We start from the raw sequence: 13,978 nt of genomic DNA, 5'->3' as shown, positions 1-13,978 counted from the left end.
TTTCTTACTTTTTCTACATTTTCTAAAACTTTTTTCATCATTGACAAAATACAAAATCTACAAATCAATGAAGATATATGCTCAATTTTATTTACCATTATAAATGCAAGGGTAAAGAATAATGAACTGAATCCACATATGTATACCACCCACAGGAATGTATCCTATGAAGAAAGAGAACAAATTGCAATAAGAAGCTCAAGATTTACACAGATTGTGATAGAACACACAGTTCTCATGCCAGAGTTCCTGAGTTCATGTATTCCACACCTGTAACAATCTTTTTATCATGCTGTTGATTTTATTTTGCTAGTAATTTGTTGATGATAATTGTATCTATATTCATCCATGACATTAACCTATATTTTTCTTTTCTACTACAGTCCTTGTCTAACCAAACTGTTACTCTTATGATATGGATGTCTGAATCCAAAGGAGTTGGAAATAAAGATGGATCCACTCAGAGATGGCACAGAGAGGCATCTAAATGAACTCTAATGCCAAAAGTAATCAGGTTTTTTTCTCTTTTGGTATTCAAATATAGCAATGGCATCACGAAATTATACCCAAATTTCAAAATTTCTTCTTCTTGGATTTTCAGAGGACCCACAGCTACAGCTTCTCATGTATGGAATTTTCCTTTCAATGTACCTGGTCACTGTATTTGGAAACATGCTCATTATACTGGCCACAATCATGGATTCCCAACTGCACACACCCATGTACTACTTCCTCTCCAACCTGTCCTTTGTGGACATATGCTTTACCTCCACCACCATCCCAAAGATGCTGGTGAGCATCCAGACACAGAGCAGAGCCATAACTTATGAAGGATGCATCACCCAGATTTATTTTTTTGCATTATTTGTAGTATTAGACAACTTCCTCCTAGCTGTGATGGCCTGTGACCGCTTTGTGGCTATTTGTCACCCTCTGCACTACACAGTCATCATGAAGCCCCAGTTCTGCGGGCTGCTAGTGCTGGTGTCCTGGATCACAAGTGCCCTGGATTCTTTATTACAGAGCTTCATGGTGGTGCGTCTGTCCTTCTGTACAGAGCTGAAAATCCCACACTTCTTCTGTGAACCAAATCAGTTGGCTTACCTTGCCTGTTCTGACACTCTTCTTAATAATGTCATGATGAATTTCACAGCTGGTTTGCTGGGCATTGGTCCCCTCACTGGTATTCTTTATTCTTACTTTAAGATTGTTTCATCCATATGTAACATCTCATCAGCTCAAGGCAAATATAAAGCATTTTCCACTTGTGCATCTCACCTCTCAGTTGTCTCCTTATTTTATTGTACGGTACTAGGAGTGTACCTTAGTTCTGCTGTGACCCCAAATTCACACTCAAGTTCAATGGCCTCTGTGATGTACACTGTGGTCACCCCCATGCTAAATCCCTTCATCTACAGTCTGAGAAATAAGGACATCAAAAGAGCTCTGAAAACACTCTTTGAGAAGTAGCTATGAAAGTGCCCATTTTCCTGGTATCAAAGAGTCCAGTTAATCAAAACCTCTAAACCCCACAGTGAAAAAATATCATATTTGGTGAGATTGAGAAAATAGAACTTATCATGATTTGTTATCAAAAGTTTCTATTTGTTGACTTCGATTTCTCTATAAAATTGAGAATTTTATCCTTTAAAGCAGTTATTTTAAAGTTGGATTAGAAATAGTAAAACTCATATTTATCCCTAGAAATATTGTGAATTTCTTAATAACTTCTCAGATACAATATATTAGACAAAATTATTTTTCTGCTGTTACTACAAAACATTATATTACATGCCACACCTATGTGACCAAAAACAAACATTGGCTTTTGGTACTACAAAGCATAACCATGTGTTGTACTCCACCTTTTTCAATAAAGCTATTCATTTTTTTCTTTATTAACTTATTCATATGTGAATACATTGTTTAGGCCATTTCTCCCCTCTGCCCCCCTACCACTCCTTGTCACCCCCAACCCATCCTTCCAGGCAGAACTTGTTCTGCCCTCTTCTCTGATTTTGTTGAAGAGTAGACATAAGCAATAATAAGAAAGACTTAGCATTTCTGCTAGTTTGAGATAAGGATAGCTATACAGAGAGATTCCCAGCATTGCTTCCATGCACATGTGTATTACAACCCTAATTGATGCATCTCTGCCAGACCTCTTCACTACCTCCCAGTCACCTTCCCATATTGACTTCCGTCATGTTAAGGTTACTAAATTAGCTCTTCTGCAGTGGGCACATCAAACACTTTCAAGTTTTGGGTTTCCTACCTTTCCCTAGTCCTCCTGTAGTTGTCCTCCCCTTAGTGTGTGACCCATGTCCAATAATATTACCACATTTTCAATAAACCTATTCGTAATAATTAGGACAAACTGTATAATTTTGTACTAAATAAAATTCTAAGACCAGGGTTTTGCACTCTTTGGACTATTGTTCCAATCATTACATTACATGATCTTTCCAATAATGCAGGCTTTAGCACTTACGTGTTCAACTGGTCATTGTCCATTCTCACTCTCAGTATTCTGACTTCTAATTCAGCTCTGTGTCTACACTCCCTACCATCCTACTAGCCAAAACTGATTTTCAAGTACATAACACCAAGGAAATTCTTTATAGAAAGGTAAACTTGAAATAATGCATTATTCAGTTGTTCCTGAGAATCAGAGAGCACCTGAAATAAGATGTGACAAATGTCTTCATTCCATTTTTTACACTTCATTTCTTTTTTACGCTGTGTTTATAATCATTGAAGTGCAAAAGGCTATTTTCAAGGTGTAAGGGAATTTTTATCTAAGGCTTATATGACATGTTTTATATTTTTTATTAGATTATCTATGTGGTTCTTCATGAAAAATTACAGTGTTACCAATAGAATTTAGCTTTTCAGTTGTTCTAAATAAAATTGGCTCTCATTTCTGAGTTCTGCCATAACCACTAAAATGGTGATGTGTATCCTTTATGCTCTAATTGGGAGGCTGAGAATTGCGACTTGAAATTAAACTATGCAAAAGCCCACGAGACCTGATCTTAACCAACACCTTGGTGTGCTGGTGCTTGCCAAGTGATAGCAGGAAGTATAAAATAGGAGGGTCACAATCCAGGCTGGCCTGAGCAAAAAAATCAAGACTCTATCCACAAAATAACCACAGCAAAATGGCCGGATGTATAGCTCAAGTGGCAATGCATCTTTATGCAAGCACAAAGCCCTGAATTGAAACTTCAATATGAGAGAGAGAGAGAAGAGAGAGAGAGAGAGAGAAACAGCAGGGGAGCATAAATTAATGTACAGGCATTGGGAGAATATCTAAGACCCAAACTATAGCAAGGACAATGAAGAAAAAAGAAAGATTAAAAAAAGAGAGAGTGGATAAATTGTTATATTAAATGGGTGTTCATGGAAGAACAGTAGACAAGGTGACATTTGAACAGAAACCAAAAGGAAGATAGGACAAAATCACAAAAGTATGTGGGATTGTGGATGCCTGGAAGTAGGAACTGTCAATGCAAAGCCCTCAGAAAAATTTTTTCTTTTGTTCAAAACTAACATGGAAGCCATCGTGGGGAGAGGAAAGAGTAAAAGATAGAATTATGATAATTATCATAATTATAATAATTATGATAATTATCATAATTATCATAATTATTATAATTATGATAATTAGAATTATGATAAACAGTGTCTGAGAATGATGAATGAGTCAGGCATGGTGGTGAGCACCTGAAGTCACTCGTAAAGGCTGAGGTAGAAGGTCACTTCAGTTTAGGAGTTGGAAACCAGCCAAAGAATCAAAGGGGACTCCAAATAAAAAATAAAAGAGGGCTTTTGAGGCATACGTGGGAGGCACAGCATTTTCCTAGCATGTACAACGACCTGGGTTCCTTCTCTAGCACAGAAAAATATGGAAAATTCAGAACTAGATGACTTCATTGATACTGACACTTCAGGACACAAGGGGTTTCTGTGTCCAAGTACATTTACCCTCTAACATGCTCCACAAGTGTCCATAAATTGCTCTGCATTCTGTCACCTGTATTTTTCTAAACTTTTGAAATAGATTACCCCAAGACTCCTTACTCTAGAACTTGATCTTGCTCATAAATCACACATACACATACACGTACACACACCATACCACACCATATAACACAGAGATAGACACACAGTACAGTGAAGGTTCCTGGAACTGTGATAATACCATTCTCTCCTCACACCCATTCACAGTATTAAAGGGAATGAATGACAGGAAAATTGTCATTGTCAGATTCAGGCCATGATCTACCCACTGTTTAAAGAAACATTTTTAAGTCATACAGCATCTTCTCAGTAAATACAAATAACACAATTAAATGGACCTGAGGGATAAAAAAAGATCCCATGTCTTTACTAAAATGACAATAATGCCTTCTACATGATGGCCCAAATAATGTGACTTGTAGAAATAAAATAAAATACAGAATAAGGAATAATACACCCATGAAAACAAGATGGAAATAAGTATGAAAGGCTTTCATTCAACTGATGCAGATGAAATTTGTATATTTATGAAGTGATGAGTGACATTCATTATCTTACAGTGCAAGCAGGAGTCTAATTTGAATCAATTCTATGTTTTGGTTATAATACTCAGTTCACTTACCTAATGTGCAACCAATGAAATTCAGGAAGCATTTAAAAGGAAAAGAAAGTAAAGAGGGGAGCACAATATGACTGATATAATTTTCCTCAATGTACACACACACACACACACACATACATACACATATATATATAAAACATACACAACCCCTCTCTACAAATGCAAAGAACAAGTGCAAAGGGGATTTGTTGGGTGATTCTCATACATTCATACATATATACAATGTACTTCTAGCTTTACATTTTTAATTAGCTTTTATTAATTGCATACATTAATAGTGTACAGCATAACATTTCAATACATGTGTACAGCATGCACATGTATGCAGCATGATGGAGATGGAGGCTCTGTACTGTGAAGGCAGACTTAAGACCACAAGTAATACACCATGTCCTGTCCAGACCATGTCTGCATACCCTGACAGTCCTCAGGAAAGGAGGATTCAACTCCTGTATCTTCCCTAGGCACATTGCCCTCTTCTCACATCATCCTTTAACCACCTGAATTCCCTGTGGAATGATGGCCTTGGAGGGAAATTTTTCTTGCTTATTTTGTTCCCAAGAGACAAGTTCAGAGTGTAGTACTGTAGTTTTCATCCCTTCTCCATGAATTCAGCTACCTTCTAGACTTCTGATCTCCTAGCACCTAATCCAAATCATTGAATTAATATTTACTTCTAAAGTCTGACTTAAGTGAAACTGTCTTTACTAAACTCACAGACCTTAAAAGCATTGGTTTGTGGTGGATACATAGAACCTGATATTGAGGTGAATATGATTGAGGTACTCTATACAAGAATTAATATAGAATCTTTAAATGGTTGAAAGCACTATTAGAAAGGGACTAAAAGAGAAAGAAGAAAAATAGGAGTGATGAACCAATTCAGGCTATAACATATATATATATATATATATATATATATATATATATATATATATATATATATATATATATATATATAAAACATATATATATGTGTGTGTGTGTGTGTGTGTGTGTGTGTTTGTATACATGGAAGTGCAAAAAGGAACTCCCTGTGTTCTTATTTTGCTTAAACAAGCAAAAATGTCATTTTATTCTCTTTTACAAAATCAGAGAACAGGAGGGTGGAACAGGTCCTGCCTCCAGTAGGAGGGTGGAGGAGGTGGGGAAATAGTGAAGGAGGGTTAATATAGTGCAAATACTGTATACACATGTATAAAAACGGAAAAATGATATCTGTTGAAACTATTCCATGAATGGGGGAAGGGAAGGATAACGGAGAATGGTGCAGGAAGTGAATTCAACTATGATATATTTGATATATTGTAAGAACTTTTGTGAATGCCACAATATCCCTCTCTAAGCACAACAATAAAAAAGAATCTGATATTTCCAGAAACTTTTCATCCCTTCTAAAACAAAAGAGAGAATTGTGTTCCCTTAGCATAATACCTTGAATACTCTAATTCTTGGTTTCATGGGGTTTTCCCAACACTGGTAGGAATTATAGTTAAAAAACAAATTAAGAGTCCTCATGCATTCCTTTATTTTGAAGTGTTCATTAAATAGAAGTGAAACAATTAGACGTTTTCATGAACCACAACCTGAGCCTGGCACCTTATTGGAATTGTGCAATTTAATTTTTGGTAAAGTCTATTCTATCAGGTAGTAGTGCTGTTATGAAACCTGTTGTCCACTGCAGAAAGAGGTGACAGTTGTTATACATCAAGTAAGGGATAGGGCTTTAGTGTGAATTTTGGCACACGACTTCTACTATACTCACACTCCAGGCCAGTGGTTTTTGATTAGACAATCACCCTGGATATTTGGCAATGTGTTAAAAGATTGCTGCTAAATATTCTGCTGCTTGTGACAGTACCCAACACAAATAATTTTCTGATGACTAAGAAAACTAATTTTAGAATAACCTCAATATGTGTAAAAATTGCCAGTGATTCAAGTTCAAAGCAAGTTTTGACTCAGCAAATCCTGTGGGCCAGAGATGCTGAATAGAAAACAACCTCCATGGTGATATATACAAGTTAGGTTGAGGTCTGGAGAGCACACACAGAGTAACAAGACTGTGATTCTGTGTTAGAATCAGGTGTAGGAGCTGGGTATGTAGCTCAATGGATGAGTATATGCTTATCATGCACAAACCAAGGGTTCCATCTTTAGCAGTGAAAAAAAAATCATGTATAATTAGTTTAAGGTCTCCACCCAGAATAATCTCTGTGCATAATTTTCAACAAATAATGTATTCATTCACTCTTAAGGCTGACATAAGTTTGAAATTCAATTGTTTGATTTAAGGGCCCTTGAATAACATCAACAAATGTAATTCCTTAAAAGAATTTGTTCCAAAAGAAAAGAGACTTCCATAGATGTCTACCTCCTAAGAGTGGCCTTGATTACCTATGTGTCTCTAAGATAATCACAAGGGTATTCTAAATCTGGAGGAAAAAGGCATAAGATTTCAGATCAGAGAGAAATTTTTAAATTGTGCATTGCTGGGATTGTGTGTGGATTTATCTTTTTCTTAAGTTGATTATCAACAAACCTCCATAAGAGTAAGTCAAAGGCTCCAAAGTCAAAGTAGTGATAAGAAGTTGGAATTGTATCTGTAACCTGACTTGATAAGTATGTGTTGTATACATGAATTACAATCTCACACTGTACCACATAAATATATACAGTTATTGTGTGTTCATCAGTATTTTTAATATTTATGGAGTTGAAAATGCTATCTACCTTTTTGAACCTAACACATAATATGCATAAATTGCAATGGTATACATTAACCCATAAAGGAATATAAGTACTATGTTGATTGATATTACATATACTTATTTAAACATTAGAATAAACAAATATAAAAAGGTTGTAAAAAAACTTTGTAACTATAATAAAAATAATACAAAATCTATGTCAGTATATTTTATGTGTGTATTTATGTTTGTAGATTATTATACACTAAACCCTAAAATAATGTATTTTTGAACCAATTAGAATCACAAATGCTTGTGATACATAATAGAAAGATTTGAGCCATAAATGAACAATAAAAACAGCACGGTATTGGCACAAAAACAAACATGAAGACCAGTGGAACAGAATAGAGGACCCAGATATGAAGCCAGACAACTATAACCAACGTGTCTTTGACAAAGGAGCTAAAAATATACGATGGAGAAATAGCAGTCTCTTCAACAAAAACTGCTGGGAAAACTGGTTAGCAGTCTGCAAAAAACTGAAACTAGATCCATGTACATCACCCTATACCAAGATTAACTCAAAATGGATCAAGGATCTAAATATCAGACCACAAACTCTAAAGTTGATACAGGAAAGAGTAGGAAATAATCTGGAGTTAGTAGGTATAGGCAAGAACTTTCTCAATGGAACCCCAGCAGCACAGCAACTAAGAGGTAGCATAGATAAATGGGACTTCAAGAAGTTAAAAAGCTTCTGTTCCTCAAAAGAAATGGTCTCTAAACTGAAGAGAACACCCACAGAGTGGGAGAAAATATTTGCCAGCTACATATCAGACAAAGGACTGATAACCAGAATATATAGGGAACTTAAAAACTAAATTCTCCCAAAATTAATGAACCAATAAAGAAATGGACAAGTGAACTAAACAAAACTTTCTCAGAAGAAGAAATTCAACTGGCCAAAAAACACATGAAAAAAGGCTCACCATCTCTAGCAATAAAGGAAATGCAAATTAAAACCACACTAAGATTCCACCTCACCCCTGTTAGAATAGCCATCATTAACAACACCACCACCAACAGGTGTTGGCGAGGATGCGGGGAAAAAGGAACCCTCTTACACTGTTGGTGGGAATGTAAACTAATACAACCACTCTGGAAAAAAATTTGGAGGCTACTTAAAAAGCTAAACATTGATCTGTCATTTGATCCAGCAATACCACTCTTGGGGATATACCCAAAAGACTGTGACACAGGTTACTGCACACCCATGTTTATTGCAGCACTATTCACAATAACCAAGTTATGGAAACAGCCAAGATGCCCCACCACTGACGAATGGATTAAGAAAATATGATACCTATACACAATGGAATTTTATGCAGCCATGAAGAAGAATGAAATGTTATCATTCGCTGGTAAATGGATGGAATTGGAGAACATCATTCTGAGTGAGGTTAACCTGGCCCAAAAGACCAAAAATCGTATGTTCTCCCTCATATGTGGACATTAGATCAAGGGCAAACACAACAATGGGATTGGACTTTGAGCACATGATAAAAGCGAGAGCACACAAGGGAGGTGTGAGGATAGGTAAGACACCTGAAAATTACCTAACATTTGTTGCCCTCAATGCATAAAAACTAAAGCGGATACCTTAAAAGCAACTGAGGCCAATAGGAGAAGGGGACCAGGAACTAGAGAAAAAGTTAGATCAAAAAGAATTAACCTAGAAGGTAACACACATGCACAGGAAATTAATGTGAGTCAATTCCCTGTATAGCTATCCTTATCTCAACTAGCAAAAACCCTTGTTCCTTCCAATTATTGCTTATACGCTCTCTTCAACAAAACTAGAAATAAGGGCAAAATAGTTTCTGCTGAGGATAGAGGGGGTAAGGGGGAGAGAGGGGGCGGAGTGGGTGGTAAGGGAGAGGGTGGGGGCAGGAGGGAGAAATGACCCAAGCATTGTATGCACATATGAATAATAAAACAATAAAAATTTTTAAAAACATTAATATTATATTGAAAAATAAATGAAAAAATAAATAAATAACTTGTGAGAATATCAAAATAGGTGAGCCTTTTGACTTCAAGAACATCACAAAACATGGAGGGAGGCAAGTTGTATAATAAGGAAGAGACAGAAGATGATCACCTATATAAAAATCACCCTTGTGGATAAAATTTCCATCTGTACATGTTTCCCTCAGTCTCTCCGCAGCAGACAGGGTCATAGTGATAGAAATTCAGATGCCAACGTTTATTGTCCATTTCTGTTTATTGCTTTAACTAACTGTTTTTATACTGACCAGGAAACAAACTTCCTCACAGACTACTCAGTATCTACTTTGTCACAGCATGTCCACAAGGACACAAAGACACAGTCCATTGTCAGCATGACTCCATTTATTTGTACTTACCTGCTTTAACAAACAAACTATGCTGGGGTAATTTTCAACATAATATATTATTGTGGCTTGAGAGTGAAAGGTCCCCCACAGGCTCATGTACTATGTACCATCACCACGTGGGCTGTGATGAATTTATTGCGTCCTGTGGGCTCTGAGATAATCAATGCATTATCCCTTAATAGATTCTTAATGTGATGACATGATTGGAAGATTGTGAAAATTATAATGTGGGGGCCTATTTGGAGGAAGAATGTCACTGTGAGTATGCACAAGAGTCATGTATTTTGTCCTCTGTCCTTTGGTCTTTCTTCTCTTCATCCCTGATGTCATGAGGCGAGCCACTTTGCTCTACCACATCCTCTGTGGTGTTCTGTCTCATGGCCCAGACACAATGGATCCATCCAACCTTGGATGAAAGCAGCTAAAACCATGAGCTTTTACATTGTTTCTCTCACTTATTTGTCACAGTGATGAAAAATGACTAACAAAGATATGTCATGACATCATACAATTAAGTTGAGTAAAATGGAAAAAATTGTGTTAAAAAATGGAAACAAGTTGAAATTCGAATTGCTTAAACACAGATTGTGTGGATAAACTTACTTTTCTCCTTTAAAATTCTTGTTTTTATTTTGAGATGATTGTACCTTTATATGCAGTAGGAAGACATGAGAAATTCACATACTTTTTCTCAGTTTCCAAATAGTAACATGGAGTAAAACTATGATACAACATATGAGAGAAAAATACTTGACATTTGTACTTCTGAAACAATCTAACTTCTCTTAAAGTGATAATGTCCAGTGTTTTCAAATGGCCATCCACTGCAGAGAGGATCACAATTTAAATACTGTGTGAAAATGCTGGGGAGGGTGGAGGGAAGCAAAGTGGAACTAGGCTTTCCTGGCATGGATGAGGACTTGAGCACCATCCCCATTCCTGTACATAAAAACATCAAAATTGTGTGTGTGTGTGTGTGTGTGTGTGTGTGTGTATGTTACATAGAATGAAGGCCATATATTTGACGATGTAATGAACTGAAAAAGTGAATGCTCAGTTTTGCAAAATGGGAAGGGATCATGAAATCCAGGGATTTATTCACAGCCTATGGAGAGCTATTTCAGTGAGCAGGGCCCATGATTTTAACTCAGAGAAAAATCTACTCCAGGGCGGACACAGGGGAGACTGGAAACTCTTCACACAGCACAACTCCAACTCTGTACCTCACAGGAGTCTGGCATCTCCCCCACCCTCCCTCTGTCACCCCACAGTCTGGAGACAGCAGGGCAGTGGGCAGCTCCTGGCTAAGGATTAACTGTCTGCACAGGACTGTACAGGACACCAATCAACAGGGCATTAATCAAAGCACAGCTCAACCCTGGAGGATGGAGGGAATGGAAGGCCCAGCAGCACCAGCAAGAGACTCCGTGAGGCTTGAGATGACCCCGGCTGCAAGTCCAATATCCCCTTCTGCTGCACCATTTGCCACTGTAGGACATCCACAACTCCTCACTATAGCTCTGTGAACATCACAGAGCATAGATTACATAACAGTCACACCACCCCACCGTTGTCATGGCCACCTATGCACAACCAGAAGGTGCAGGGATCATCAAGGTCAAGTTCACAGTCACGTGCTTTCTCTCAATGCCCTTTTCATGCTTCTTTGTCAGCAGCACACAGATTGAACAGTTCACATAACCCCACCTCCTCTTGATTGAATGACAGCATTGCAGACCAGGTCGGTAATTTTGATTTCCACTGTGGTTACAGCCTGTCACTGTGAGCCACATTTCCAGTTGACCAGAAATTGGTCCCAACCCACAACAGAGTCTGGTGTCTTCCTTAGGCTTCCTCATTTTTTTGTAATTCGTTATTTTTGTTATTGTTGTTTATTTTTGTTATTTATAAATTCCCTTACAATATATCATCGTTGAATTCAACCACTCTATCATTCACTGTTACCTCCCCTCACCCCATTCCTGGAATTGTTTCAACCTGTCTGGGTTTTCAGTTTACATACATTGTACAGAATATTTCCACCATTTTCACTCTCGTACAAATGTTCCTGTTATCCTCCCTTCTTCCCACTGCTACCAACACCTCAGTTAGGACCTGTTTTTCCTTCTGGCTCTCTGGTTTTGTTTTTAAAAAAGATATTTTGTTTATTTTAGAGAGCTAAACAGGTTGTATGTATGTAGGTATTATAAAATGAATTCGTTCATACCCTCAATTTTTCTCCTTTATACCTTAGTTACCTTCTTATAGTGGTATCAATAAGTTAAAATTTCTATATTCATTCTTTTAGAGAGTGCATCAAACATATTCACCTTCTTAACATCCTTATTTTATGCTACCCCTCTCGCATGTGACCTCACCTTATTGTGACTTTTTTTTCATAATTTTGTTGTATTTGTATTAGGTCTATATTCCACATATGAGAGAAAACACGTGACTTTTAGCCTTCTAAACTTTGTTAACTTCACTTAAGATGTTTTCCGGTTCCATCCATTTACCTGCAAATGACAAAATTTTATTCTTTTTTATAGCTGAATAAAATTTCATTGTATACAAACACTACATTTTCTTAATCCATTCAACAGTAGGGGGTTATCTTGGCTGTTTCCATAGCTCAGCTATTGTGATTAATACTGCAATAAACATAGATGTGCAGGAACCTTTATTCTAACCAGACTTACATTACTTTGGGTATATTCTTAGAAGTGGAATTGCTGAATCATACAGCACTTCTATTCCACTGTTTTTCATAGTAGTTGTACTAACTTACATTCCCACCAACATCCCCAGATCCTCACCGATACTTGTTGTTTTATGTGCTCTTGATAGGAGCCATTCTAACAGGATTGAGGCAGAATCTCAACATAGTTTGAATTTCCATTTCCTTTATGGCCAGGGACAGTGAGCAAAACCTCATGTACTTTTCAGCCATATGGACTTCTGCCTTTGAGAAAGCTCCGTCCAGTTCATTTGCCATTTCTTCATTGGTTCATTAACTGCTGGGGAGTTTAGCTTTTTAGCTCCTTCTATGTTCTGTTTATAAAGTCCTTTTCAGATGTATAGTTGCAAAGATGTTCTCACATTCTGTGGGTGGCCTCTTCAATTTAGAGACCATTTCTTTTTTTGTGCAGAAGCTATTAAATTTCACGTAGTCCCATTTGTCAATCCTTTCTCTTAGTTGGTGAGCCCTTTGAGCTCTATTGAGGAAGTCACTGCCTATGCCTATTAATTCCAGAGTATTCCCAAATTTCAGGTCTTATATTAAGATCCTTAATCCGCTTTGAATTGTTACTTGTACTACATGAAAACATGGATGTAATTTCAGTTTTGTCCATGCAGATACTCAATTTTTGCAGCAAAATTTGTTGAAGAGGCTGTCTTTTCTTTATTGTACGTTTTTGATACCTTTGTTAAAAAACTGGTGGGCATAGCTGCATGGACTCATATCTGGATATTCTATTCTGTTCCACTGGTCTTCACATTTGTTTTTATGCCTGGACTATGCTGTTTTTAATGCTACATCTCTGTATTATACTTTGACATCAGATATGATGATAACTCTAACATTGCTCTTTTTGCCCAGTACTCCCTTGGCTTTTTGTGGTCTTTTGTGCTTCCAAATGAACTTTAGGGTTGATTTTCAATCTCTTTGATGAATCTCTTTGATTTTTGGTGGAAATTGCATTGAGCATGTAGATTGCTTTTGGTAATATAGCCATTATCATTATATTAATTTTACCAATCAATGAGCATGGGAGGTCTTTCCATCTTCTGTTCTCTTCTTTCATTTCTTTCTTCAATGGCTTGTACTTTTTCTTGTAGAGGTCTTTGGCATCCTTTGGTAACTTTATTCCTAGGTATTTGATTTTTTGAGGCTATCATAAATAGAATAGTTTTGCTACATTCTTTCTTAATCTTTTCATTGTTGGTGTATAGAAAGGCTACTGATTTTTGTAAATTGAATTTGTGTCCTGCTACTTTGCTGAAACTTTTTATGGTGTATAGGAGTTTTGGTGGAGTTTTTTGGGGGGGTCTTTTTTGTATGAGGTCATGTCATCTGTGAATAGGAAAGTTTGACTTCTTACTTACCTATTTGTACTCTTTTTGTTTACTCTTCCTGTCTTATTGCTCTAGCTAGGAATTCTAAGACTATGTTGAATGGAAGTGGAGAGAGTGGACATCCCTGTCTTGTTCCTGACTTTAAA

The 13,978-nt window shown here is 36.9% G+C and overlaps 1 protein-coding gene across 1 annotated transcript; it reads left to right on the top strand.

The window, feature by feature from the left end:
• The first annotated feature begins 546 nt into the window (after positions 1–546).
• On the top strand, positions 547–1,470 carry LOC141416118 (olfactory receptor 7A10-like). Its single transcript, XM_074053254.1, has one exon. It carries the CDS (start codon positions 547–549, stop codon positions 1,468–1,470), a length of 924 nt encoding a protein of 307 aa, XP_073909355.1.
• Positions 1,471–13,978: the final 12,508 nt, after the last annotated feature.

The sequence above is a fragment of the Castor canadensis genome, chromosome 14, assembly GCF_047511655.1.
Source record: "Castor canadensis chromosome 14, mCasCan1.hap1v2, whole genome shotgun sequence".
In the NCBI taxonomy this organism is placed as follows: domain Eukaryota; kingdom Metazoa; phylum Chordata; class Mammalia; order Rodentia; family Castoridae; genus Castor; species Castor canadensis.
The sequence above is the reverse complement of the archived record's forward strand: the minus strand, read 5'-3'. Positions and strand labels throughout refer to the sequence as shown.